This window comes from Prionailurus bengalensis, chromosome C1, assembly GCF_016509475.1.
Source record: "Prionailurus bengalensis isolate Pbe53 chromosome C1, Fcat_Pben_1.1_paternal_pri, whole genome shotgun sequence".
Classification (NCBI taxonomy): Eukaryota; Metazoa; Chordata; class Mammalia; order Carnivora; family Felidae; genus Prionailurus; species Prionailurus bengalensis.
The window spans coordinates 158587522-158613162 of NC_057345.1; the positions used below are offsets into that span (position 1 = coordinate 158587522).

The following is a 25641-nucleotide window of genomic DNA, read 5'->3' on the forward strand; positions in this document are numbered from 1 at the left end:
TTGTTTCTGATTATTTTAATGAGGGAATGAAAATTCTCTGTCTCGATTCGACATTAGCTCTGCCTCTCTTAACTCCCTTTACATTATGGAAACCGTGATAAAACAGCTCTCTTCAAAGGACTGAGAAGAAACCAATGTATACAGGGGTACACTTGCCACCTTTGCCTTGGGAAAACACTGAGGTCAGTGCATTTCTGTTCAGGAATTCTAAAAGGATATCCATCTATCTACCTATCACCTATCTATCGATCGATTGATCAATCGATACATATATCCACACATACTCTTTATTAGACCATAAGCACAGACGAGCCGCATGGCAGTGTTTGTTTCAATTTACAAATGTCCCGGTTTATAAAAGTAAAAGCTCTCTCTATGCTTGCCAGTGGGAACATGGCTTCTTAGAGCAATTTTCTCTGGGGAGGAATTTACTCATTAACCTCTGTTAAGATGAAGGTCATTCGTTGCCAGAGGCAGGGAACTTTTCATTAGTTGGCAGACTCACCAGAAAGAGAGCTCAGAGTGTTCCATTCCTCCTGTACCCACACCCATCCTCCTGACCTTGTTTCATTTCCTTCTAACTGGCAGGGTAATCTGTTGAGGATTCTCAAGTGGTTATTAGGGTTTAAAATGTTGGCAGCCAGCTTTGCTTGGTCAATTTGAATGCTGGGTCTAAAACCCTTCAGGGTCACCATTATGCTGAAGGTGGAGGGACAGTTACAGGTGCTCTTCAAAGAGGCCGTGTCCAACTCGGTCCTGACTCAGAGACCTACATTGATGACAGCTGATATCACAGCCCCCTCCCTCCCACCTTCCAGACCCTTAACACCTCCTCCATGTCTGGGAACATGACTTATACTGATGTTTCCAGAAGATGCCCGGCAAGCTCAGTCTGCCTGTGCTGAGGTTGCTGTGAGTTCAGTCTCTAGCTGCTAAGCCACCAGGAGCCTTGGTGATTCAGAACACTGCCTTTAAAGGCGAAGTGAGAGGCGGTGACAGTTTTTAAAAGCACTTACCTTTGACTTCCCCCGCAATTCTCCATCCCCAGCCTCTTCCCCACAGTTTCAGAGGCAGGAAACTGGAAGGACCAAGCAGGCAGTTTCTCAAGCCCAGACTGCCTGGTTTCAAGTCTCAGCTCTGTCACTTCTTCTTGTGTGACCTCAGGAAAGTTAATGGGGGTAAACTCTCTGCATCTTGGCGTTCCCCTCCATGAAATGGGGAGAGTATGTGTGCCTACCTGATGGGAGTTCTCCCAGATTAAGTGAGGAAGTTTCATGCCTAAAACACTTAGAAGGGTGCCTGGCATGTTGTAAGTGCCCAGGAAATGTTGGATGTAGCTATTTTGTGGGCGGGCAGAACACAAGTCAAGCATCAGCAACACGTCACAAGGGATGGCAACACATTTATCAAGAGGGCACTGTTTGGAATTTTTAAGCTCTATTTCAACCTGTAAAACTACAGATCTGCCCAGATTTCTAAGATACTTGTGTGTAAAGAGAAATGCTGTGCGGTAATCGAATCTCTTTAGGCTGGTTTCCTATTGTGCTCAAGCAAAACCCAGCAGAAGTCCTGGGGCTCGGAAGCAAAGCTCAAAACAGAAGAGTATTAGCTTCACAGCCAGCAGGACCCTTTTCCTTTCTTGATGACAAAAGCCCAACATTTTCCCCCAGGTGAATCTGATTTAGTTAGCAATTTAAAGGAAAACAACACTTCCTTCTGGCAATTGTCCTTTTTACTTCCGCCTGGCCTCTGAGAGACTCCTTGTACAGCCTCCAAGAACATCCTGAAAGTGAAAATGAATTCTGAGGAAAAGGCTGTGCCCAACAGCATTACCTGTTGTGTTAGAAGCCATTCTGGATTGTCCTGGAGCTGATGGATGAGCAAACTGTGGATTCTTCCCCCAACACTTCCCATCTCTGTATATTCGAGGTGTTCTGAATGTTTAGAGATCCTTTGGGGTACATAATAATGGTACTTGAAAAATTACTATTTATTAAGAACTTGTTTGGTGCCTAGCACTTAGCTGAGCAGTACGAATACTTCATCTTATCTAATGTTCTCTGTGCTGCTTCCAAGAGAAAACGGAATGCTAAAAAAGAAAGTCTTAAAAAGCCCTCTGGTTAGCAATGGACTAGGTAAGTGGATCAGGCTACTCCAAGGGCTAGAAAGCAGTGTACTCTGACATTAGGACTGAGCAATGCATCAGGGCAGGAATGCATCGAAATAGTCTAAAATTTTCAAAAGCTGTGGAGCAAGAACAGATATAGCAGAGACCAGTTAAAAATTCTAACCAAGATCTGATGGGAAGTCCATTCAAGACTTATCTACTGAGTGCCTGGCACTGTTCTAGGCCTAGAGATATAGCAAGCAGCGAACGAAACAAATTCTGGTCCTTGTGGAACTTACCTTCTAGGGGTGTTCACAGAATTGTTCATAGAAATATACTGAGAAAATATGTGGTGTAAGACAGTGGTTAAGTTCTAGAACATAAAGAAAGCCTTAAGAGAATATATAGTCACAGGGTAGCCTCTGAGATAGTGATGTTTGAACAAAACCTGTTGGGGTTTATATGAAGGAGATGCCATGTGGTTATATAGCAGGAGTATCCAGCAAGGGCCACAGCAAGTGCAAAGGCCCTGAGGCAGGATGGCATTTGGCTACTAAGCAGGAGTACAGTAAGCAAGAGGATGACTGGTAGGAGAGGAAATAGAGAGGGAGATAAGTGTCAGATTATGCAGGTCAGTCCAGCAATCAATCTAGGTATTGAGCCCCTCCTAGGTTTGGATCATTTGCATATTTTAATCATCATAAAACCTCTAGAGGTGGGTCTGATTACTTCCTTTAAGCAGTAACTAAAGCCACTCCAGTAAACGGTAGAGGTCTGGGCTTCTAGAACATCCAAATTCATCAAGGTGATGGTCTCTCCCAGTTTGCTGCTGACCAGCATTCTCTCTCTCCATCGATTGGAATATATTCTTAGAGCACAGAAATAGCTTTTTAAATGCAATGATGTATTTACTTATCAGCTTCATTATTTTAAAATACTTGCCACGACCATTACTTACACTTGGGAAAGGTTTGATTCCAAATGGTGTTTTAAGCAACTAGGCCTTAATATGCATTCTACAGTGACTTTCTTTCTTTCAAATAGTGGTGAAAATAACTTAAATCACAGCTATACTAACAGGGAAAGATGAATAGAAATTTAACAATAGATCAATAGCTCATGATCTCTGGATTCCATTTTATACAACAGAGCTATCTTTCCCCATTCGATCTATGATATTAAATTCTAATTTCATTGCACTGAAAAAAATGCAGGTATTAAGTTAGTTACTAGAGAATTCTGGGATTGTTTTTCCAATGAAATGAAGTCATAAATCTAAAGATATGTTATAATAAAAATAGAATTCAAAGACTAAAAACTATGCAATAATAGTAACAAAATAAGCACACCCACTCTGGTCCAAATTAAGAAGGAATACAATATAAATTGAACTTAATGTCCTACATTTGTATTATCTTCAAAGAAAGTGAGAAGATTGAATAAGACTTTGTCTTTATTTTAATCTATAGATGGGCTTATAAGTAGGACATGGTAAAAATCAGTTTAAGATAACGGTGATTCAATCTATTCAAAAGAACCGAGGAGTTTGTTTTTGGAGGCATGCCCAGATTCCCTACTGAGTCTTGTCCTGCATAGAAAGTAACAGAAATTCATTTTCTAAATCTAGTTTTGGCCCCTCTGCACTTTTCCATTAGAAAGCTACTTCTTGCTTTTTGTGTAGGAGCTGCTGGGTTGAGAGGAGTGCGACCTTCTCCCCTCCCTGCCATAGCGTGTGCTTGTCCACTGGTATCAGTGTATTCTGAAAAGGGGGAGTCATCTGGCAAAAATACAACTTTGCCTAGTGTGCTCAAGGCTCCCATTCCACCATATACTGTGAACTTTGTTCATACCAACTTGCACGCAAACAGACAGCCCTACACTGTTATGAATTAGCAGGTCACCAAACAAGTGCTGAGTCTTAGGGTACTGGCAGAGCTGTGGCTCGAATGTCCAGAGTTTGAGGCAGGGGGACTCACCATTCCAGCCTGGGTGCTTTTGGAAACCCGTATCACGGGGGCCCCATGTTTGCACCAACCAAAACCTGGTCTCATTGGCACCAGAGTGAACACAACTCAGAAGTGGTGTGGTCTGCCCTGGGTGCCTCAGCCTTACCAGGGCTGGTCATGTCTAAAGGTCATCATATCGAGGAAGTTTCTGAACTTCCTTTGGTGGTTGAAGATGAAGTTGAAGGCTACAAGAAGACCAAGGAGACTGTTCTGCTTCTTATGAAACTTAAGGCTTGGAATGATATCAAAAAGGTCTAATGCATCTCAACAAAGAAGTGCTGGAAATGGCAAAGCGAGAAACCACTGTCGTCTCCAGTGTGGGGGACCCTGCATCATCTATAATGAGGACAATGGTGTCATCCAGGCCTGCAGAAACATTCTTGGAATTACTCTATTTAGTAAGCAACTGAACATTTTGACACTTGCTCCTGGTGGGCATGGGACGGTTCCACATTTGGACTGAAAGTGCTTTCCCCAAGTTAGATGTTCTATATGGCACTTGGTGTAAAGGCATCCTCCCTCAAGAATGACTACATGCTTGATACACACCTTAGCAGAATCTGGAAAAACCCAGAGATCCAAAGAGCCCTGGGAGCAGTGTGCAGGAAGAGTCATCACAGAGTCCTGAGCAAGAATTCACCAAAGAACCTGAGAATCAGGTTGAAGCCAAACCCATATGCCAAGACCATGTGCCGGAGCACCATCCTCCATCAGGCCAGGGATCAAAAACTCTGGATGGATGAGGCAGCAGCCATGCTAAAAGCCATATCGGATGAGAAGAGGGTTCCAGGCAAGCAGTCTGTGGTAGGGAAGAAGGGAAAGAAGCCTCTTAGTGTTAAGGAGCAGAAGAAACCTTTGATGGGAAAAAGCTGCAACTACCAAGAACGCAGAGGCTGAGAAGAAGCCTGTAAAAAAGAAAGAAACCCACCATGGAAGAAAAAATCCTGCTGCATAAATTTACATTTGTGTCTTCTATAAATGTTGAATCATTTTGGGCAGCTAATTTTTTTTAATTTTTTAAATGTTTATTTATTTTTGAGAGAGAGACAGAGCATGAGTGAAGGAGGGGCAGACAGAGAGGGAGACACAGAATCCGAAGCAGGCTCCAGGCTCCGAGCTGTCAGCACAGAGCGCGACACAGAGCTTGAACTCCAGCCACAAGATCATGACCTGAGCCGAAGTCAGACGCTTACTTAACCAACTGAGCCACCCAGGCACCACCCGTGGGTAGCTAATTTTGAATAAAGACCTGATCACTGGCAGTGAGAAACAAAACAAAGAAAAAAACAGCGACTTCTTGGCTAACTTCATCATAATTGATCACTTCATTGCCAGCTATTATAATCTAGAGCTAATCTGATGGCGTTGATGTCCCAGAATAAGTAGGAAAGTTTTCCATTCTTTGCTCGATGAATTAGTTTGCTAGGTCTGCCATAATAAGGTGCCATAGACTTGGTGTCTTAAATAACAGAAATTGATTGTCTCACAGTTCTGGAGGCTGGTAGTCTGAGATCAAGGTGTTGGCTAGGTTGGTTCCTTCTGAGAGCTGTGACGAAGAATCTGTTCCATGCTGCTATCTAGCCTCTGGTGGTTTTCTGCCAATCTTTGGGACTCCATGGCTTGTAGATGCATCACCCCAATCTCTTGTCTTCATCTTCACATGGCATTCTCCCTGTGTGTGTGTTTGTCTCTATGTCCAAATTTCCTCTCTTTATAAGGACATGGCCATATTGGATCTGGCCCACCCTGATGAACTCATCTTAACTTGATCATCTGCAAAGCCCCTATTTCTAAATAAGGCCACATTCATAGGCTCTAGGGCTTAGGACTTTAACATCTTTGTGAGGGTGGGAAGGGAATACAATTCAACCCATAACTCTAGTGTAGAAGAAGGTTAAATTAAAAGCTCTCCCTCCGTAGGATCCTTTTGGATATCCTTAAGGATTTCACCTAAGGACAAGATGATCCTTATAGTAAACAAGGCGTCTCTTTGTGCAGACATGGAATGGTCAGCCTGATCCCTCCTTCATTTGTGTGTGCGTATGTGTGTTTGTCTGTCGTTTGGCCAGAGCATCCTACCTAACAACTATCCCTTTGCTAACAGGGCAAACTTGGAGATTAACTATGCCAAAGGACTTCAGAAACTAGCAATCAAGTTAAGCAAAACATTACAGAGCACCAAAAAAAAGTAAGTATCTGTAAGAGGTAAGGCAAAATAATTCTTAAAAGCTATCAAAAGTGACATATGTCCAATCCCAGCTTCCTCTTATAAATGTGGTGGAATAATGTCAAGCATGGCTTACAGTTCTTGGGCACTTACTATGTGCCAGGCACTGCATTACAAGCTTTTATAGATGCTCTCCTTTAATCTTCATGATCCTTGGCAAGTCTTCTTAATTGTCCCTATTACAGACCAGGTCTTGAAGCTTGGAGAGTTTAAGAAACTTGCCCCAATTACACAGGTATTAAGTGACAGAACTGGATTGATCCTGTGTCCTTACAGTGTCTACACCCATATTCATAAGAAGTCCCAGTGATAACATGTTACTTTAGAAACAGTGTCACTGAGTTGGAAAGTCTTGGAGTCAAGAAGTATGAATCCCACTTTATCTCAACTCCATGACCTCCAAAGAATAACCTGGCCTCCCTGTGCCTTGATTTCCTCCACTGTTAGATGGAGTAACGACACGTGCTTCATTGTGTGTATGTGTGTGTGTGTGTGTTTAAGCCTGGGGGAGGTGTATATTATATGATATCACGTATGTAGAGATTAGCTCATCGGGTCCTGAAAAACTGGTGGTTCACATTTTCCTTAGTACATTTCAGAATGAAGTTGATATTTTCTTCCAGGGGAGAGAAGAAAGATATTGGATATTCTAAAAGATATTCTAAAAATGGTCCATCAATGATAATTTATAACAAAGATTCTTGACCAATACTTGCAGGTGTCATCCTAAACTGGAAGTACCATTGCAAAGACCACTTTTGATGGTGAAAGAGAGAGGGAAAGAAAAAAGAAGCCTTCTGGAGCTCACATTCCTATTCCTCCTCAGGAATCCTCTGTAATAGCAAATAATGGCTTTGAAATTGTTTGACTTTGAGCTCGATTTTTAGGACGGTACTTTAGTAGACTGCAAAGGAGCCAGTATAGCAGAATGGTTGAGTATAGACTTTATTTACACTGACCAGATTTAAATTCTACCTCTACCCCTCATCAAGTGGGTGAATAGGGCAATTTATTTTACCTCTCAGTGTGTATTTAAAATGGAAATAGAACCTATCTCATATAATTGCTGTGAGGATTAAATGAGATAATTTTTGAGAAGTGTGTTTAATTCCTGGCATAGAGCAAAAGCTCCGTAAGTGTCCATTATGATTTTGATTACTCCCTAATTACCCCCTAAAGAATGAGAGGTGTAGGGGTGCAGGGGGTGTGTCTTGTTGTGTTGTAATCCTGGCATCCAGCATTGATGCTCCCAGAGCAGTGGCATGTCCAGAATGTTTTGTTAATAATAACCATTGATTAATTAATAAACTTTTATCTATATGAAAATCTGTGTTAGCTACTTGGATAGATAACCTGAACTATTTCTATTTTAAAAGACCAGTTAAGGGGTGCCTGGGTGGCTCACTTGGTTAGGCACCCAACTCTTCATTCTGGCTCAGGTCATGATCTCATGGCTCATGGGTTCAAGCCCCACATCGGGCTCTGTGCTGATGGCACGGAGCCTGCTTGGGATTCTGTTTCCCTCTCTCTCTGTCCCTCCCCTGCTTGCTCTCTATCTGTCCCTCTCTCAAAAACAAATAAATAAACATTTTTTTAAATTTAAAATAAATAAATAAATAAATAAATAAATAAATAAATAAAAGACCAGTTAAGTGAAAGTCAGAGAAATCATGTGATCTTTTCAAGGTCAAAGATACAGACCCCTCTGAGTTCCAAGCTCTAGGCTTCCTGCTCTGCTGCTCAGCTCCTCTAAGGATCAAATGTCAGCTTCTCTTCCCCAAAGGGTGCCTGAGTTCCTATTTATTTGTTTATTTACTTATCTACTTTTAAAGTTTATTTATTTATTTGGGGGGGGGGGGGTGGCGGAGAGGCAGAGAAAGGGAGAGAGAGAATCCCAAGCAGGCTTCTTGCTGTCAGCAAAGATCCCAACATGGGATGAAGCCCACTAACCATAAGATCATGACCTGAGCTGAAATCATGAGCCCAAATCAAGAGTCAGATGCTTAACTGACTGAGCCATCCAGGCACTCCATGGGTTCCTTTTTTAAAAATCAACTCAGGGCATGTGGATGGCTCAGTGGGTTGAGCGATTGACTTTGGCTCAGGTCATGATCTCACAGTCTGTGAGTTCAAGCCCCGCATCGGGCTCGGTGCTGACAGCTCGGAGCCTGGACCCTGCTTCAGGTCTGTGTCTCCCTCTCTCTCTGCCCCTCCCCCACTCACGCTTTGTCTCTCTTGCTCTCAAAAATAAATAAACATTAAAATAAATAAATAATCAACTCTATTGAAGTTTAATTTGCATGCAATAACAAGCACCCATTCTAAGTAAATGGTTTGGTTGATTTTGATATGTGTATACACTATGTAGCTACCACCAAAATCAAAACATAGACATTTTCATCACATCAAAAGATTCTTTGTGCCTGTTTCCAATCCTTTCCCCACTTAAACAACCACTGATCTGTTTCTTATCAATACAGATTCATTTTGTGTTTCCTGCAATTTCCTATAACTTTGAGTCTATAGAAGCTAGTCTCTTGTCTCTGGTTTTATGCCTGGCTTAGGATATGCAGAAAATCTGTCATCCTCTGGTGTATCTCTCCAATTCTCTGCAAGGTGCAACCTAAGTCATTTGGAGGCACAACCTCTGCACCATCCTGACTTCAGTAGAGGCACAGGTCTGTCCCCTCCCCCTCCATCAAAGTCTACACAGGCCTCTGTCCCTGAACTTTATTAATGCAATTGAGCTTATTGTTATGGCTTCTGAAGGCCAAGGCTATGGGCTGCTGTGAGCTATGCCCCTTCTGTGGGAGAAAATAACATCACACTTGCTAACCCTCCCCCTGTGCCGTTAGGGAGAGGTCAGTGCTCTCTTTCATGAAGTGGAGACACTGCTTACAAGACAACAAAATATCTGAGCTGTTGTCCTAAAAGCCAGCAGGAAACGGGAGCTGGACCCTAACCCCAAGAGCAGTACATGGGCCGTCCCAGGGCTCTTGGGTGCTTCACCACTTAACTTTTCTGAGCCTAGCTCAGCTTATTCATTCATGGGATGAGGAGCCTGAAAAGATTGTCTTTAGGCCCCTCCACCCCTACCTACCGCATGATCTTCCACCTGTTCTAAATGCCTTCTCACCCTTGGCTACTTTATTTTCCTGACTTTCTACAGACATGAAATGGAAAATGAAAACTGAAATGAAAAATGATGGAAAGAAAGCCATATATGTAATGACTATAGTGCAAATCAGTAAGTTGGCAGAATTTAACCCCGTGGACAAAGTGAAATAAGATTAGGGAAATGAGTGCAATTGCTGAGTGTAGTGACTCAGACGGGATGCTGTATTTCTCAGACTTTACTGGGAAAATGACACCCACTCTTGTGCTCCCTGTTTTTGCCTCCAGCTGTCTCGTCAGTGCCTGGGCCTGGGTCTCAGAGGGCATGAAATCTGCGGCGGACCTGCATCAGTGAGTGCCCCCACCCCGGCTTACTCCAACCCCCAGGGAGGCATAAATATTTAAAGTGGGTGTGCTACAAATAGTCTGCTTCAAACTTGCCCTTAACAGATAGACTGGAACACACCGTTTTATTTCCCCAGAAAATAATTTGGAAAGTAGATATAAATCCTAATACTATGCTTGTGTGTCTTTTATGTTCTATTTCCAGAAAACTTGGCAAAGCAATTGAGTTGGAAGCAATAAAACCAACTCATCAGGTCCTGAGTGTACATGAAAAGAAGAGAAAATCCGTAAGTCAAATCTTAAAGCAAGGTTTCTGTCTTTGACCCTAGGAATAAACGGTGATCGAAAGTGATGCTAGGTTTCAGGAATTTGCCAGAATAAGAAACACAAACTCAAGATTTATCTACAGAGATGTTTGTTAAACTATTGTTTATAATAGTGAAAAACTACAAACATCTTCATCATCCAAAAATAAATCATGATAATTTGAATGGCATATTATGCAAGCATTAAAAATCTTATTATAGAAGAATTTAATGATATGGAAATTTTTTCACTATATAGTGTTAAATAAAAATGATCTCAGTTTTTTAAACTATTTGTAAATATATGTATATATGAATAGAAAAAATCTAGAGGAACCTCCTAAGAATATTAATAAGAATTATATCTACATAGTGGAATTCAAGGTTATTTTTATTTCATTTATTGTACTTTTTGTATTTACATTGTTTTTCAAGGAATAGATATTCCTTTTGTAAACAGGAATTATATGCACAATTTTTAGAAAGACGTGCTTTTCTGTGCTTAACAGCTTCAGATTAGGTAAAGGCAATAATGGATATAGTCCTCAAATAAAATTAGAAAAAAAAAAAAGAGAGAGAGAACAACTAAATACTTTCAGGACACCTGGTCCTCTTATCTAGCCCATTCTGTAGTCTTCCTGTCTACCTCTCTTCCAGAACAGTTTCATCTGTGTTTCTTTTTCTTTTTCTTTGTGTGTCATACAGTTGTTAAGCACTTTAAAATATATTTTCAGGTGATGTGAAGGGGTGTTTGATTAACGCTGCTTAGCTCTGATAGGGGTGAGGTCATGGTCACTATTTGTTTCAGGGCCAGGTGCAGGTAAGAAGCAGTAATGGTGGTCCTTGTGAAGGAAAGGGGTGGTGGTGAGGGGAGTTTCAAGTGACCACAGCCCGATAAAGCAGGTCCTAAAGGTAATAAGTTAGTAAGATGAGGGAATTTGTAAAAGTCCTGATGGAAGATAAATGATCCAAAAACATTTTTATTCAGATGCATTAAACTGAGTCAGGAAATGGATTTGATGTTTGTGTGAACCTATATGTATTTTTACCAGAATGGATGTTCTACTGAGGGCTGGGGTGATGGGGGAAATTTACAGTAATTACTAAAAAGCAATATAATCTTCCACCTTCACAAACAAACTTTTTTTTTTTTAATTTTTTTTTTCAACGTTTATTTATTTTTGGGACAGAGAGAGACAGAGCATGAACGGGGGAGGGGCAGAGAGAGAGGGAGACACAGAATCGGAAACAGGCTCCAGGCTCTGAGCCATCAGTCCAGAGCCTGACGCGGGGCTCGAACTCACGGACCGCGAGATCGTGACCTGGCTAAAGTCGGACGCTTAACTGACTGCGCCACCCAGGCGCCCCCACAAACAAACTTAATAAACACTGAACACCAGTCAATATTTCATTAATTACAAGATAGTTCTCATAACCCCGTATTTATATGATAGTCACTAGCATTTCCTTAGTACTTACCATAAATTAGGCACAGTGACATTATCATTATTATCACAGTGCTTTGGATAATTCATTGCATGATCCCCCAAATTGCTGGTCCAGTTCAGAGTCTTCATTTTGGCCTTTCTCCTCCTTGCTGCTCCCCCAAAACCCCAGCCCACTCTCTCACAGAAGATAAAAATGAGTATTTTTTTAAAAAAGTGAAATTGTTCCACATTTCACAGAGTCAAAAGTGACATAATGCACAAAATTATTTTCATCGTATTTGTTACATAAATTGTATATTCCAAATTTAATCAGCTGGTAACATAAAAGTGCAATGTTGCTAGGTCTCAGTGTGGTTGAGTGATAGCTGAGCTGTGGGCCTGCAAAAAAAGTCTACGGTCCAGGAAGAAAAAGTTTTGCCTCATAGAATCTGATCTCCTTGGGGGGTTGGCTAGGGGCATTTTTATCATTATTATTGTCCTTTTGGCTGTTGAAAAGCAGGAGAAAAGTTAATTATAATTAAGAATTCAATCTCTTTGAGGGGTGCCTGGGTGGCTCAGCTGAGCATCTGACTCTTGATTTGGGCTCAGGTCATGATCCCAGGGTCGAGGGATCGAGTCCCAGGTGGGGCTCTGCACTGAGCATGGAGCCTGCTTAAGATTCTCTCTCCCCCTCAGCTCCTCCCCCCTGCTCACGCACACTTGTGCTCTCTCTCTCTCTCTCTCTAAAATAAAAAAATTTAAAAAAATTGTTTTAAAGAATTCAATCTCTTTGAAATTAAAACAGTATTCATTTCAGGGGCCATGAGACACTTCGTAAAATTAGCACTGCCAGGACTGTTACAGATTGTCATGGTGCTAGAAGTTGGGCCACGTGAAATGATGTGGAAGAACCAATGGGAGCGAAAGTGACGCCAGATTCTGCAAGACCCCCTCCACACAGATTGTACACATTTATATTGTTTCTACAAGTTTTTATATAGTCACGTCGTTTGCGTAGAAATCATTCTTTTACCAAATGCACTCAAGCTAAATCCTGTCAAGAGATTTTTGACATGGGGAAAAGATAGTTTGACTACTTTTCTCAGGACTTTGAGATTCCTACGAACTGTGATCGTGACTGTGCCAGAATTTATAAGCCAGCCCCATGACTCAACAAAGAGAGAGGAAAAAAAATCATTTTTCTTTTTTTCTGTTCATAGCTTGATAATGAAGTTGCAAAGGCAGCAAACCTTGTCATTAGCAACTGGAATCAACAAATCAAGGCAAGTATACATACAAATGTCATTTATGTGAACTCAAGTTTTTAGGATTGAAACTTTCTGCCTTTGCATGAATGTGATCATGTGTTTTAGTGTTAGTCTTCCTAAGTGCTAACTGAAGAGAAACATGTTTCTTCACCTGATAGAAATAGATATATCTTTCAACGAAACCAACAGAAGAGCAGGGGTCTAAATATGGTTATTATTTATAACTAACAGACATAGCATTTATTGTATGCCACATGCTATATATTTTTATTAAATCATCACAACACCCCCCCCCCAAAAAAAAACCCAACCCAATGTGGTATGTGACCTGTATTGTTCCTTTTGACAGATGGATGGGGAAACTGAGACACAGAGAAGTAAATCATATGCCTAAATCTGGTTAATGGTTGAACCAAGAATTGTTATAAGTCGTTGGGTTCCAGAGTCACTGCTCTTACCCATTACACTACACTGACTGCCTCTCTTTATAATCTGTAACTTAGGGCAGGAGACAAATACTATCTGAGTTTTGGATTTATCATTCATAGAAGGGCATTCGTGATCGCTGTGTCACTAGTGAGAGGAGTACCGGGAAGGGTGGGGAGCGATATGTAAAGAGGAACACATATTGATTCCACAAATATGTATGGTCCGCTTCTTGTAGTCCACACTGTACTAGGATATAGTTCCTATTTTCAAGTAATTTAAAATGTAGTTGGCTAGATAACATATGTGCAGGAAACAGTAAATGAATTCTAGGGAGAGGAATTATGATCTGGTGTGAGAATTTAGAGCATATCATTATAGGTTCTTAAGCAGAGAGAATAACAGATGGAACCTATACATATATACAGAAGATAATTCTAGAATAATCTGGCTTAGGAGGAATTCAAGTAGAAAGAACTAGAAACCAGTGCAGAGGGAATCTGCTAAGAAAGCCCAGTGATCTGTTTTACTAGAACTTGTGCTTCAAAAGTTGAACTCCATTTTCATCTCCAGAGTGTTAATGCCCAAAGAGAACTTTCCCCAGCAGACAGCTGCTAGTGGCAAATAACTAGAGAGGCCCTCAAAACTATAAGGCAGCCCCAACTTAGCCCTCAGGGTTGACTTTGAAGCTCCTTCATTAAAACCAATAGCTCCATAAGACCAAGGACATTAAGAAATGTTTGAGATAAATGAATTTCTATACCCACAATAGTAGTAGTGGTAAAAAGAATGGTCATGAGAACCACTTTTATAAGAAATGTTTAAAAGTCCCATAATCAGCACCCAGGCATGTGTTTTTAGTTTTGCTCTTGATTTTAGGAGCTTTCTTAAACAGGCTTTGTGTTTAAAAATCCATTCTCTAAATATTCAGCTTTCACCAGAAACTCAATATAACGAACCAAAAGAGAGAAACCGGGCTCAGCAGCTGTAATTGCTTTCAAGAACAAAAGAAGCATCTTTTATTCTTTCCCAGTTCCCAGCAAGTAATTTTTCTAAATAAAATGATCCTATTTTTTTATGAAGAGTGACAGAGAAATTAGAGAACATAAAATTCTTGAGCTCGAATAATTTTCTCCCCAGCTACAGTTGAAGGGTTTCCACATGTAATGAAGTGTGGTCTATTTGGGAGACAGAAATGGAAGCCTTAAAGGACCAAATGCTCTTCCCTCATGCTCTCATTTTTCCGGGGTTGTGTGACTGGAGGCAGAGAGAGAGGGCCAGTGGCTTCCTGTTCCTCGAATACCCTTTTGCAGAGCCTTCATAGGTTTAGAGACATTTAGAAGGCGTTGCCTCTGCTTCCTAAAGAGAGAGGGAACTGAACTTTTCCCTTCATTGCCTGGTTTTGCAGTCCTTGCAACCTTGAGGTGAAAAACTAAACAGTCTTCCAATCAAGCCAGTTCCTGAACAGGCTGAATCCAATTCAAACCAGGTTCTGTTTGTTTATTTTCTCTCTGGAACAGCATCTTCTGCCAAGTTGGAACTGTGTAGAATAGGAAATGATCACCTGACTCATAACCCACTTTGAGGTTTAAGGCACCAACAGAGTAGGGAGACTTTGAACACTTCTTCCTTCCCTACTCCCAGTCCCCTGCCGCAAATGCAGGCCATTTCACAGAATGCCAGTCAAATGCGCAGGGTATCAGGAGCAAATCTCCCCTTTGCTTTAAGTTTTAAGAGAGCATCTTAAAATGACCTCAGTTGTGGCCCAGGTTGATTTTTAAAAATGATGCAGGCAGTCTTCCATGTTTGCTGTGATGTTTTTGTGGGAAAGCTGTTCCCTTCATTATGCTAGCTAGAACAATGGTTTGGAGACTTGTAGGCCTTTGTGATTTGGAGAAATGTATAATGTTCTCGAGTGCACTTGCTATAATAAAAAAATATACATTGTTTTCAGGGAAAAAATGTTAGCTACTGTTGTATTGTAGGCAGATTTTGAGGTGAGGGCAGAAATGAAGATCTCAAAATACACAATCATTTAAGCTAGCACATGAACACAACTTGTTTCAAAACAGAAGAGTTTTTCTCCTGACATCCATTTCTGATCCGTTTTTGGTTTTTGTATGTTTTTGACTCTAGGCCAAGAAGAAATTAATGGTGAGTACCAAGAAGCATGAAGCACTTGCCCATCTTGTAGAAAGCTCCAAGCAAACCGTGACTAAGAAGGAGAAGCAGAAGGTAACCTGTCTTGGCCGGCTGTGTGCATGTGGCTTGGAGACCAACGGGTTTCCTACTCTGACTTCTGAACACAAGAGAACTGGCTGATTCTCTGCTCTGTATGGGGTCTCTGCAGAGCTGTTATGTGGCAGAATAGGAGAGGGATTCTAAATCAGTTCTAATCCACATCTATTTTTAAAATTTTTTTAATGTTTATTTCTGAGAGAGAGAGACAGAGAGAGGAGTAGGGGCAGAGAGAGAGGGAGACAAAGAATCCGAAGCAGGCTCCAAGCTCTGAGCTGTCAGCACAGAGCCGGACACGGGGCTCAAACTCACGGACCACAAGATCATGACCTGAGCTGAAGTTGGATGCTTGACCGACTAAGCCACCTAGGTGCCACCCGTGGTCCACATATATTTTTAAATTTTTTAAAATGTTTTTTATTTATTTTTGAAGGAGAGAGAGAGATAGAGCATGAGCGGGGGAGGAGCAGAGAGAGAGGGAGACACAGAATCTGAAACGGGCTCCAGGCTCTGAGCTGTCAGCACAGAGCCCGATGCGGGGCTCAAACTCACAAACTGTGAAATCAGGACCTGAGCCAAAGTTGGACGACTGAGCCACCCAGGCACCCCGGTCCACATGTATTTTTAAAAGAGATTATTGACAGACGATAAATTAGGCCAAGGGTGTCCAAATTTTTTGATAGGGACCCCTTTCAATATCTCTCAGCCCAAAAAAATAAAAAAAAAATACCCATTCATATATAATGAATTGTACAATGTACCTTATTGATGTTGTACATAATATAGAGCACTTTATATATTGTACTAATATGTTATGAACATTATGAAACATAAAAAAGTGTTTGAAGGGTGACATAAAGATGAAAAAGTATTTTAAATGATTACCTAATGATGATGCCTTCAAACGATCACTGAGTGACATTTCTGGGCGAAACATACACTTGGGCAAGTTTCAGCCTTGATCTTAGGAAATGTAAACTCCTATTTCTAATGCTCCTCTTGGTAGTGTTAAACCTTCTGGTTAACTTCTTGTGAGATTTCACCAGATCGTCCCAGATTTTGCTTTTCCTGTGGGCGATGACGCACTCATAACCAGGAGCCAGAGAAAGCATCAGCTCTGACATTTTCTCCTGGCTTTCTTATGCTTCCATTGGCAGTACTGATGTCAATCTACATCTTCTCAGCAGAAACCTTTTTAAGACATTTGTTAACTTTGTGTGTGTAACCTAATTAAAGCTAGATGATAATTCTGTAAATCCCCACGCCCCGGACACATGCGGATGGCCACATGTCCCAGGATGCTGAAAGTGAAGACATTTGTGAAGGCCTGTGTCAGCTGCCTATGCTGTGAAATCCCCACTCTCCCTCCAGAGCACACAACTGTCTATGTGTGGGCACCCGTGTTGATTCACATGTTAAATAAGAGTAAGCTCCATTACTGTTTTCAGGTAAAAATGAACACAAATAATACTGGAGGCATAATAGATTATCTTGCACACTTCTGGTGGTGCGTGCTCCAAATTGGAAACCTTTGAAATAGTATCTTCCCTAAAAGATAGAGTCCCCCTAAGGAAATGTGGGCAGCACCACGGCAACCCAAAACACTATGAAAAGAGAAAGAAACTTGTCATTGCAAGTAACATTATCACTTCATCTGAAGCAACTATTAGTCAAATAACTTAAATTCATTGTTAGCAAGGTTTTACAATGTTCTTATCTCTTCCCATGTCAATCTTTGCAGTATGAAATGATCACAACGCGAATTGAATAATGAGGCAGCTTCTGCGGAGGCAAAACCACAGTCTGTTCAAATGCTAAACACCAGGGCCAGTCCTAGGCGTTCAGAGCCCTCATTAGAAGTTATTCTTCACTGATGTCAAGCAATAACAAAGAGAAAAGCTCAGGGCAGCTAAATGGTGGATTTCCTTTTCCTTTCCTCATTAGCAGCTTCCCTGGGCTGTCGAAGCCAATGGACTTCCTCTGGCCTCCTCCGACTGATCCTGTAACCATGGCCCTTGGCTGTCATTTTATCCAGACCCTTACCATTTTCATTGCTTTTTCTGGGAGCTTCCTTTGTTTTACTTTTTTTCTTTTCTTTTTCTTTTTTCAGTCCTAAGGCTAAACACCTAAGGCAGCATTCCCTTTTTGCATTTCCCATAGAAGTGCCCCTCATCTCCAACCTGAGCAGGGCTGGCTTTTCACTGCTCAGCAGTTCTTTCTGTTTCCTGCTCAGCAGTCCTTGTTCTCAGCAGAAGCTGATCTAAATCATTCTTCTTCCACCTCCATCCTCACCACCCATCTCAGCAGACTGACTCTCTTGCCTCCTTCCTCACAGAGTAAATAGAAGTCAGCTCAGCCACCTGCCTATTAAAGTCATATGTGCAATGGGACAAGCCAATTCTTCCTGTGCTTGGATTCCCATCCCATCCTGCCTCCCAGAGATGCTTCTTTTGACTCTTTCTCTTTCTCCTATATCTCGGACATACCCCTCTCTAATAGCTGCTTCTCATCAGTCGACATGTCTTTCCCCACCCTGTCTTGGGAAAGTGGGGAGAGGCAGGGATTCACCTTTTTGTGGCCCTGTTCCTCTCCAGATTTTTAATCATCTCCTTTTTACAATAATATTTATTTACAAAATATTTATTTATAAAAATATTTATTAAAAGGGCTGTCTGTGCTCTGTCTCCATTTCCTCACCTCCTGATTCACACCTCAAACTATACTAATCAAGCTTCCCCCCAATCCTACTAAGAGTTTCTTGCCTGGAAAACAATGTCACCCTTGTTGCTAAAGCCAATGTGTACTTCCTGATTCTTATTTTATTTAACTTCTTGGAAGCATTAAGCATTGTTGAATTATGCCTTCTAAAAAAATTCTCTTTAAAAAAATTTTTTTTACTGTTTATTTTTGAGAGAGAGAGAGAGAGAGAGAGAGAGAGAGAATGAGCGGGGGAGGGGCAGAGGGAGAGAGGGAGACACAGAATGCAAAGCAGGCTCCAGGTTCTGAGCTGTAGGGCTCAAACTCATGAACCACGAGATCACAACCTGAGCCAAAGTCAGACACTCAACACACTGAGCCACCCAGGTTCCTCAACATTCTCTTAACTTCAGCAATATCTTACTCTTTTGGGTTTTTTTCTTTTGGGCAATTTTTTCTTTAACTCCTTTATGGACTTCTCTTTTTCTGCCTGACTTTTATATATTGCTTTTCCTGATGATTTCTCTCCTGGGACTCATTCTGTTTTATTCAGCATTGTATTTCCAGGGTCCAACGCAGTATTCTCAAAATCAGGTACTCAATAAGTAACCAGTACGCAATAAATATACTCTCAAAGTTTCAACTACCATATCTATGCTGATAATAACCAAATTTATATCTCCAGCCCAACCAGTCTCTAAACTGCCTTCTGGCACCTCAAACTCAACATCCAAGATTGGAGCCATTATTTCCCTCTACCAAAAATATTCTTTATTGCTGTGTTTTCTGTATCTTTTGAATATTACCAGTTTACATAACCTTGCTGTTCTACCTCCTAAATGAAATACTTCTTGAATTTTTCTGCTCGCACTCATCTTCCAGACCACCATCACCATCGCTTGGATTACTCTGGCTGATTGGTCTCTTGGCTTTCAGCATTGCTTCCTTCTCCTCCCCCTGGCCCCCACCATCTATAAGCCCACCCAACTTTTCTGAAACTCGAAAATGAGCATATCATTCTCCTTTTTAAAGGCCTCCTTTTACTGGCTTCCTCACCAATTCTTACCCCCATTTTAAGTTCATTCACTCAGGGTCATTTCTGTGAGCACCCAAGTCTCAGCTTACATGTCATTTTAATCCCAAGGCTAGTTTAGGTGCCCCTCTTGGTGCCCCAGTGACACCTAATCCTTGTATCATTCCAGGATTGATCATTCCAGGATTGATCACACAGGATAGTGATGGCCCTGTGGGTCTCTGACTAGAGGGGGGAGACTACCTAGTTCCCTTTTCTAGTCCCAGAGCCCAGTACGTGACGCATTGTGGCACTCAGTAAATGTTTGATGAATAAATTAATGAGATGTTTGTTCCTAGAGAAAGAAGAAAAAAGAAAAAATCTTCAATTTTTGCCGGATTTTTGGTAGAGGTTTCTGAGAATTTCCTTAAATAAGAGTATAAAACTCTACATTCTTCTTTTATATCTATTTGGGGTTATTTGTTGTAAATTTGTTGAGCAGAAACTTCTTGTCAATAGCTCTCTAGTGTAGGCTGATGAATGTGAGTAGTCACCTCAAAAGTGACTTCGTTCTCATTGCCAGGGTGGCGGAGGGTGGCGATGAGCATTCTCAGTAAGAATCTAAGGATTATGATTTAGCAAAGTATGGCCATGGCACACTTCCAGCCTTTTCACTATATTGTCATCAGGTTAAAATTCACAAGCTCATGTTTCCATAGATAAATGTGGTTCATTACACTTGATATACAAAACCAAATGTGTCCTGTGTAAGTCATACATCAGAGCCGAGGGACAGTTGAATGGCTAGCATATCAACTCAAATAATAAAGTGAGTGGTATTAATATTCACCATTTTGGATGAATGTTCTTCATTACTGAAACATTAGTCAAAATGTTCTTAAGCATAAAGAAGGTCATTTTTAAAAGTCTTTGTCTCTGTCCTTGAAACTCCTAAACTGCTTAAGTCCCAGGGATCTTTGGTACTCCTTCACCTGTGGTTTGGGGACAATTTGTACCAGAATTACCTGAAGAGATGGCGAAATTCAGATTTCCCAATCCCATTACAGAACTAAAGAGTCAGTATTGGCACTTGTGGGACCCCAAAAATCTGCAATTTTATAAGCACTCAGGTCCTTCCTAGGCATATTCAAGTTTGAGAATCATTCGTGTTAACACAACTTCCTTTGTTCTCAAAGATGTGAAATTACTTCTCTGAGCATTTTGAGAATCAATTTCAGCTACCCTGGTGCAGAGAATTTTTTATCACTTTGATTTTCCAGAAGACTTTACAATCAGATAGCCACGTTTGGTGGCAGGCAAGAGGGGGTTCTTTGTGAAGGAGCAGATCACTGGGGAGCAGGATAAGGGGAAAGCACCTGTCAGCTGCCCATAACTTGTAGTGAACATTAGCATGTGCCTCAGGCTCTTCACCGGTGATCCAGTTCTAAAGTTACATGGCTGCATAATCTCTACCTGTCCTGGTAGGAAACACCAGGGCACAAGGATTTACCAAATAGAGTACGGGAATCACTAGTAGGTGACAGTCTTGAGCTGGAGGTTCTTAATCTGTGCTTGTTTCCCCTCACCTGTCATTTGGTCTCCTCCTTGATTTGATGAGCACGGGCATATCATGTCACACTTAAGGACCTCAGTTTCCTCATTTGAAAAATTGAAGGAGGGGCTGAAGGAGGGGTGCCTGGGTGGTTCAGTTGGTTAAGCGTCCAACTCTTGATTTCCACTCAGGTCATGATCTCACGGTTCGTGAGTTTGAGCCCCACATCGGGCTCTGCGCTGACAGTGTGGAGCCTGAATGGGATTCTTCTCTCTCTGCCCCTCCCCTGTTCTCTCTCTCTCTCTCAAAATAAATCAATAAACAGGGGCGCCTGGGTGGCGCAGTCGGTTAAGCGTCCGACTTCAGCCAGGTCACGATCTCGCGGTCCGTGAGTTCGAGCCGCGCGTCGGGCTCTGGGCTGATGGCTCAGAGCCTGGAGCCTGTTTCCGATTCTGTGCCTCCCTCTCTCTCTGCCCCTCCCCCGTTCATGCTCTGTCTCTCTCTGTCCCAAAAATAAATAAACATTGAAAAAAAAATTTTTTTTTAAATAATAAAAAATAAATCAATAAACTATAAAAAAAAATGAAGGAATCATAAGGCCCTTAGGTTTCCTTTCAGGTCTGATACCCCTTTTCTCTGAGAAAAATCTTTGATTTTGTCATCTATAGCTACTGTTTATGACTTTAGCTGGGAGTTGAGAAATGTCTCATTGGGATATACATAATTCTTTACCTGGAATTACAAAGAGCCTTGATAAATGTGTTAATGAATATGTCACACTGACCTTTTCCTTCAGCTCCTCAGTAAACTGAAAAAATCGACTGAAAAGTTGGCAAAAGAAGATGAAAATTACTACCAAAAAAACCTGGCAGGCTGTGCTACCAGGCTGAAGTGGGAAAACACATTAGAAAACTGCTACCAGGTGAGTTCTGTGCTCACATGTTTCTCTTCTTCCATTGGGCTCTGTGAGGCCTTGAAAATGAAGGTCAGATCTACACTTACAGGACCTGATGGTCTCTGCCCTTGGCTAGGACCCTCACTCTAGAGGTGACTTTAGACAAACCACATAACTTCTAATTGTTTCCATTTCTCTGTGGATACAATAACCAGTGAATATTTATTGAGTGTCATTGGCCAGAATCTAATTCTCAATGGGCACAAAGGCACTCAGCTAACTTCAAAAAGTGCTGTCAAAGTAAAGTATTAGGTACTCAGAAATGAGTTTTAGGCCTGAGAGCTGCTTTATACAGTAATCACTTAATGCGGTTCCTTTGTGTCTAAGGCTCTGTGGCGGGCACTGGAGCAATAATGACAGTCCCATCTCAACTTGGGATGTGTACAGTTTAGCAGCAAGGAAGACGTCTAAAGAAAGAATTGTGGCAAATCATCCAATAAAAATTAAGAAGTGCAAACAAGCAAGTCACGAAAGGTAAAATCAAAATCACCGACAAACACATGAAAAGATGCTCAATCACTTGGCAAAAATTAAAAAGTAGCAATGCCAAGTACTGCTAAATAAGAATTGCTGGGAAACAAGAATTCTTGTCCCTCTCTAGTGAGAATAATTTGATGGTATCTAGTAAAACTAAAATGTGCATGTATTTACAGCATGCAGGTCCCCTCGTAGGCTTATATCCTAAAAAAAAAAATTTACACCTATATACCGTTATGTATAACAATATTTATTGTAGGACATGTTTATAACAGTAAGAAAAAGTTGTACACAACTTTCGTGCCTCTCAATAGAGGAATTACTCTAAAAATTGCTCTAATTTAGAAAGTAGACTAATATTATATCTAGCAATAAATATTAATTAAAACTACACTTAAACACAAATTAACCTCAAAAAACATGATGTTGAAGAAAAGAAACTGCTATTCATACAGGGTATGTAAATTAAAGCATTTGAAAAACGCACACCTCAAACTACAGTGTTTTTATGTGTGTGTTTGTAAACTTATACATATAGACTGAATGTATGTTGGAGGAGGGAAATGGGAATTCAACAGGCTGCCACATACAGCCACGCAGCTTGTGGACAGTCTGGCAGAGGACCAAAAAAAACCCCACAAAAAACAAACAAAAAACAAAAAACAAAACAAAACAAAAAACCCAGGCTTAAAATTTACTCTAACTACTGTATATCTGAATAGCTTGGTTCTCTATTTTTAAAGTCAACATAAATATGACCAGCTTAAATAATTCTCAATTCTGGGTGCTAAGAACATGAACGCTTGGGTTTATTTTTTCCCCATATTTTAAGTTAAAAAAATGTTTAAAGCAAGGTACAGTTGCAAAAAGAGGCAATCACGATACAATTCGATAAGCACGGTAATGTGTGGATGATAATGGCCAACATGTAACAGGTGCTGCTTATGGACAGGCACTGGGTTAAGTATATCCACTGCATTATATTTTGCATTCATCACAACATTTTGAAGAGGTCATAATTTTATTCTCAATTTATAGTGAGGGAGTGGAGGCTGAGAGACATGACGGAACTTGCCCAAGATGGCAATAAGGTTCAACGTAGGCAGTCTGATGCCACAGCCTTAACCTCTACTCTCTGCTTCGGCGTTAATAGGAGCTGGGCAAGCAGAAATGGAGGAGCTGGGCAAGCAGAAATAAAAGAGCTGTGTTTAGTCTCTTGTTATTGCACTTTCAAGGTAGGATAGATGCAGTTAGGAAAAAACGGGGAAATTAAAGGAGAGACAAAAATTAGGCCATAGAGGAAGAAACGAGAATAAACCCTTCTTTAATTTATGCCTTCAAACATAGGGTCCTGGTACTTTCCTTGCTTTTGTTGACTAGGTTTTACATGCAGATGGTGAGAAAGGGCCAAGGATTTAATTTCCAACCTTATCCATCTGAAACCTGGCCCTCCAAACTGGCTCTGGTCTTGCCTCATCCCCTGGGACTGCTCAGTGGCATTGTAGTTGTCCACAGAGGCTGGCTTCCTTGGAAGCCCTGTTAGATTATGGGAAAGAAATTGCTGTTCCCATCCCATCTTGCAGACACCCTTCAAGGGTGATAAGAAAAATATTTCTCTATGTCTTTACCCTTCTCACCTCTACATCATGGCAATGGAGGATAATTATGGTTCTTAACCGGTATGGCTGCCATGTCTGGTGTAGGTGACATCCAGCTGGCCTTCAAAATGTCTTAGATAACTGCTCTTAATAACTACCTTCTCAGAGGTTCTTACTAGGTCTCTCTTTCCTTTTTTTCTAAGTTTTCTTTCTTCCTATTAGAGTCCTCCTACACCTGACCTCCAGACCCATCCCCCTTTTAGCAGCCTTAACTTTTATATTGAAGCATCATGGAAAGGATCTTCTTTGTTTGTAAAGATTCTCTGATGGTGACAAGATACACATTTATTTACATTTTGAAAGATGTCTTGGCAGACAAACAAAAAACACAGACTCTTAAATATAGAGAACGAATTGGTGGTTGCCAGAGCAGAATTGGGGGAGGAGGATGGGTGAAATAGGTGAAGTTCCCTATAAGCGAAGAGTACACTTACGTGATGAGTGCTGACTCACATATAGACTCGTTGGATCGCTATATTGTACACCTGAAACTAATATAACTGTATGTTCATTACACTTGAGGTTTTTTTTTTTTTAAAATTCCTTTCAACTCAGCTTTAAAAATATTTAAGACTCAAGACTTTTTATTAGAATCTAAGTCAGGGCACCTGGGTGGCTCAGTCAGTTAAGCCTCTGAGTCTTGATTTCAGCTCAGGTCATGATCTCATGGTTTGTGGGTTTGAACCCACATCAGGCTCTGCACTGACGGTGAGGAGCCTGCTTGGGATTCTCTCTCTCTCTCTCTCTCTCTCTGCCCATCCCCACTCATGCTCTATCTCTCTCTCTCAAAATATATAAATGAATGAACATTTATTTTTAAACAATTAACAATGAATCTAAGTCAAAATCAGAATCTCCATGAGGAAAAGAAAGATTTCTTTTCGTCCTTCTTGTGTCCTGGTTTATTTTTTACCAGCATGCCAGCAGCCACCAATCTTTCACCCCCTCTCCCTTTTAGTTCACCTACTCCCTTTTACCGCAGCCTCTTTAGGGCCACCTTCTGCCTCCTGAGTCAAGCCCAGCCTTTCAGACCCACTCGAGACAACTTCTGCCAAGTAAGTCATCCTTGCCTGGCCCTAACCAAGAACGATTCCCTTATTTTGTATTCCCTTGACTTGTTTATACTCAGTCCACACCAACAAGTCGCTGACTCACATATCACTGTGTTTACACTATTGTTTGCAAACTCAGAAGAGAAAGTTATATTCATAAAGACACATAACAAAAGTGGGCTGAGCAGAATTAAAGGGGAATTTTATTGTAAGTGTGGGAGGTGGAAATGTGACAACAAAGTTCCCTCATTTTCATTTTTTCCTCCATTCTTCCACCAATTTTCTGTAAAAATGGAGTATAAGAATTCATTCAAATGTCCTCTAATGTATCCTCCTACCCCTTCTTACTCTCCAAATTAGATTTACAAATTCTTTCAGAGAACACTCATTGACCTGCATTTGAGGCAGGATTTACTAGATCCCAAGAAATGTGAGGTTTCAAATGTGGTTATGAAGTAATAAAACCAATTCCATAAGCCACATGTAAAATTAGTCTTATTATTTATAATCATACTATGTTCAAGTCATATTTCCTACCCTCCAAGAAAAAACAATTCAGCTGGTAGAAATAATCTTTAATATATTTTGAAAAATAATAGCCACGCTAGTAAGAATTACCAAGAGCCAAATGTTTGGTACTAACAGAACTTACTCAAGGAATTATTTATTTTAGAAACTTATTTGCAGTAAGTGTCAAGGGCATTAAGAACGTTCACTTTCTCAACCAATATTCTTCATCTGAACCGCAGAACACAGAAAATAATCTGAGTGACTG

General features: G+C 40.9%; 1 protein-coding gene and 1 pseudogene across 7 annotated transcripts in view; both read left to right on the top strand.

Annotated features, from left to right (window-relative positions):
* Positions 1-25641, top strand: part of NOSTRIN (nitric oxide synthase trafficking) — a 58985-nt gene that overhangs the window by 15695 nt on the left and 17649 nt on the right. For 4 of the 7 annotated variants that reach the window (XM_043576958.1, XM_043576959.1, XM_043576963.1 and 1 more), the window contains 7 exons: positions 6218-6301; positions 7059-7175; positions 9743-9805; positions 10005-10086; positions 12752-12814; positions 15362-15460; positions 21521-21646. In XM_043576958.1, the coding sequence (XP_043432893.1) occupies positions 6218-6301; positions 7059-7175; positions 9743-9805; positions 10005-10086; positions 12752-12814; positions 15362-15460; positions 21521-21646 (634 nt within the window). The remainder of the gene's footprint in view (positions 1-6217; positions 6302-7058; positions 7176-9742; positions 9806-10004; positions 10087-12751; positions 12815-15361; positions 15461-21520; positions 21647-25641) is intronic. The other 3 variants (XM_043576961.1, XM_043576965.1, XM_043576960.1) reach the window with 2 other exon arrangements.
* Positions 697-5068, top strand: LOC122482036 (annotated as a pseudogene).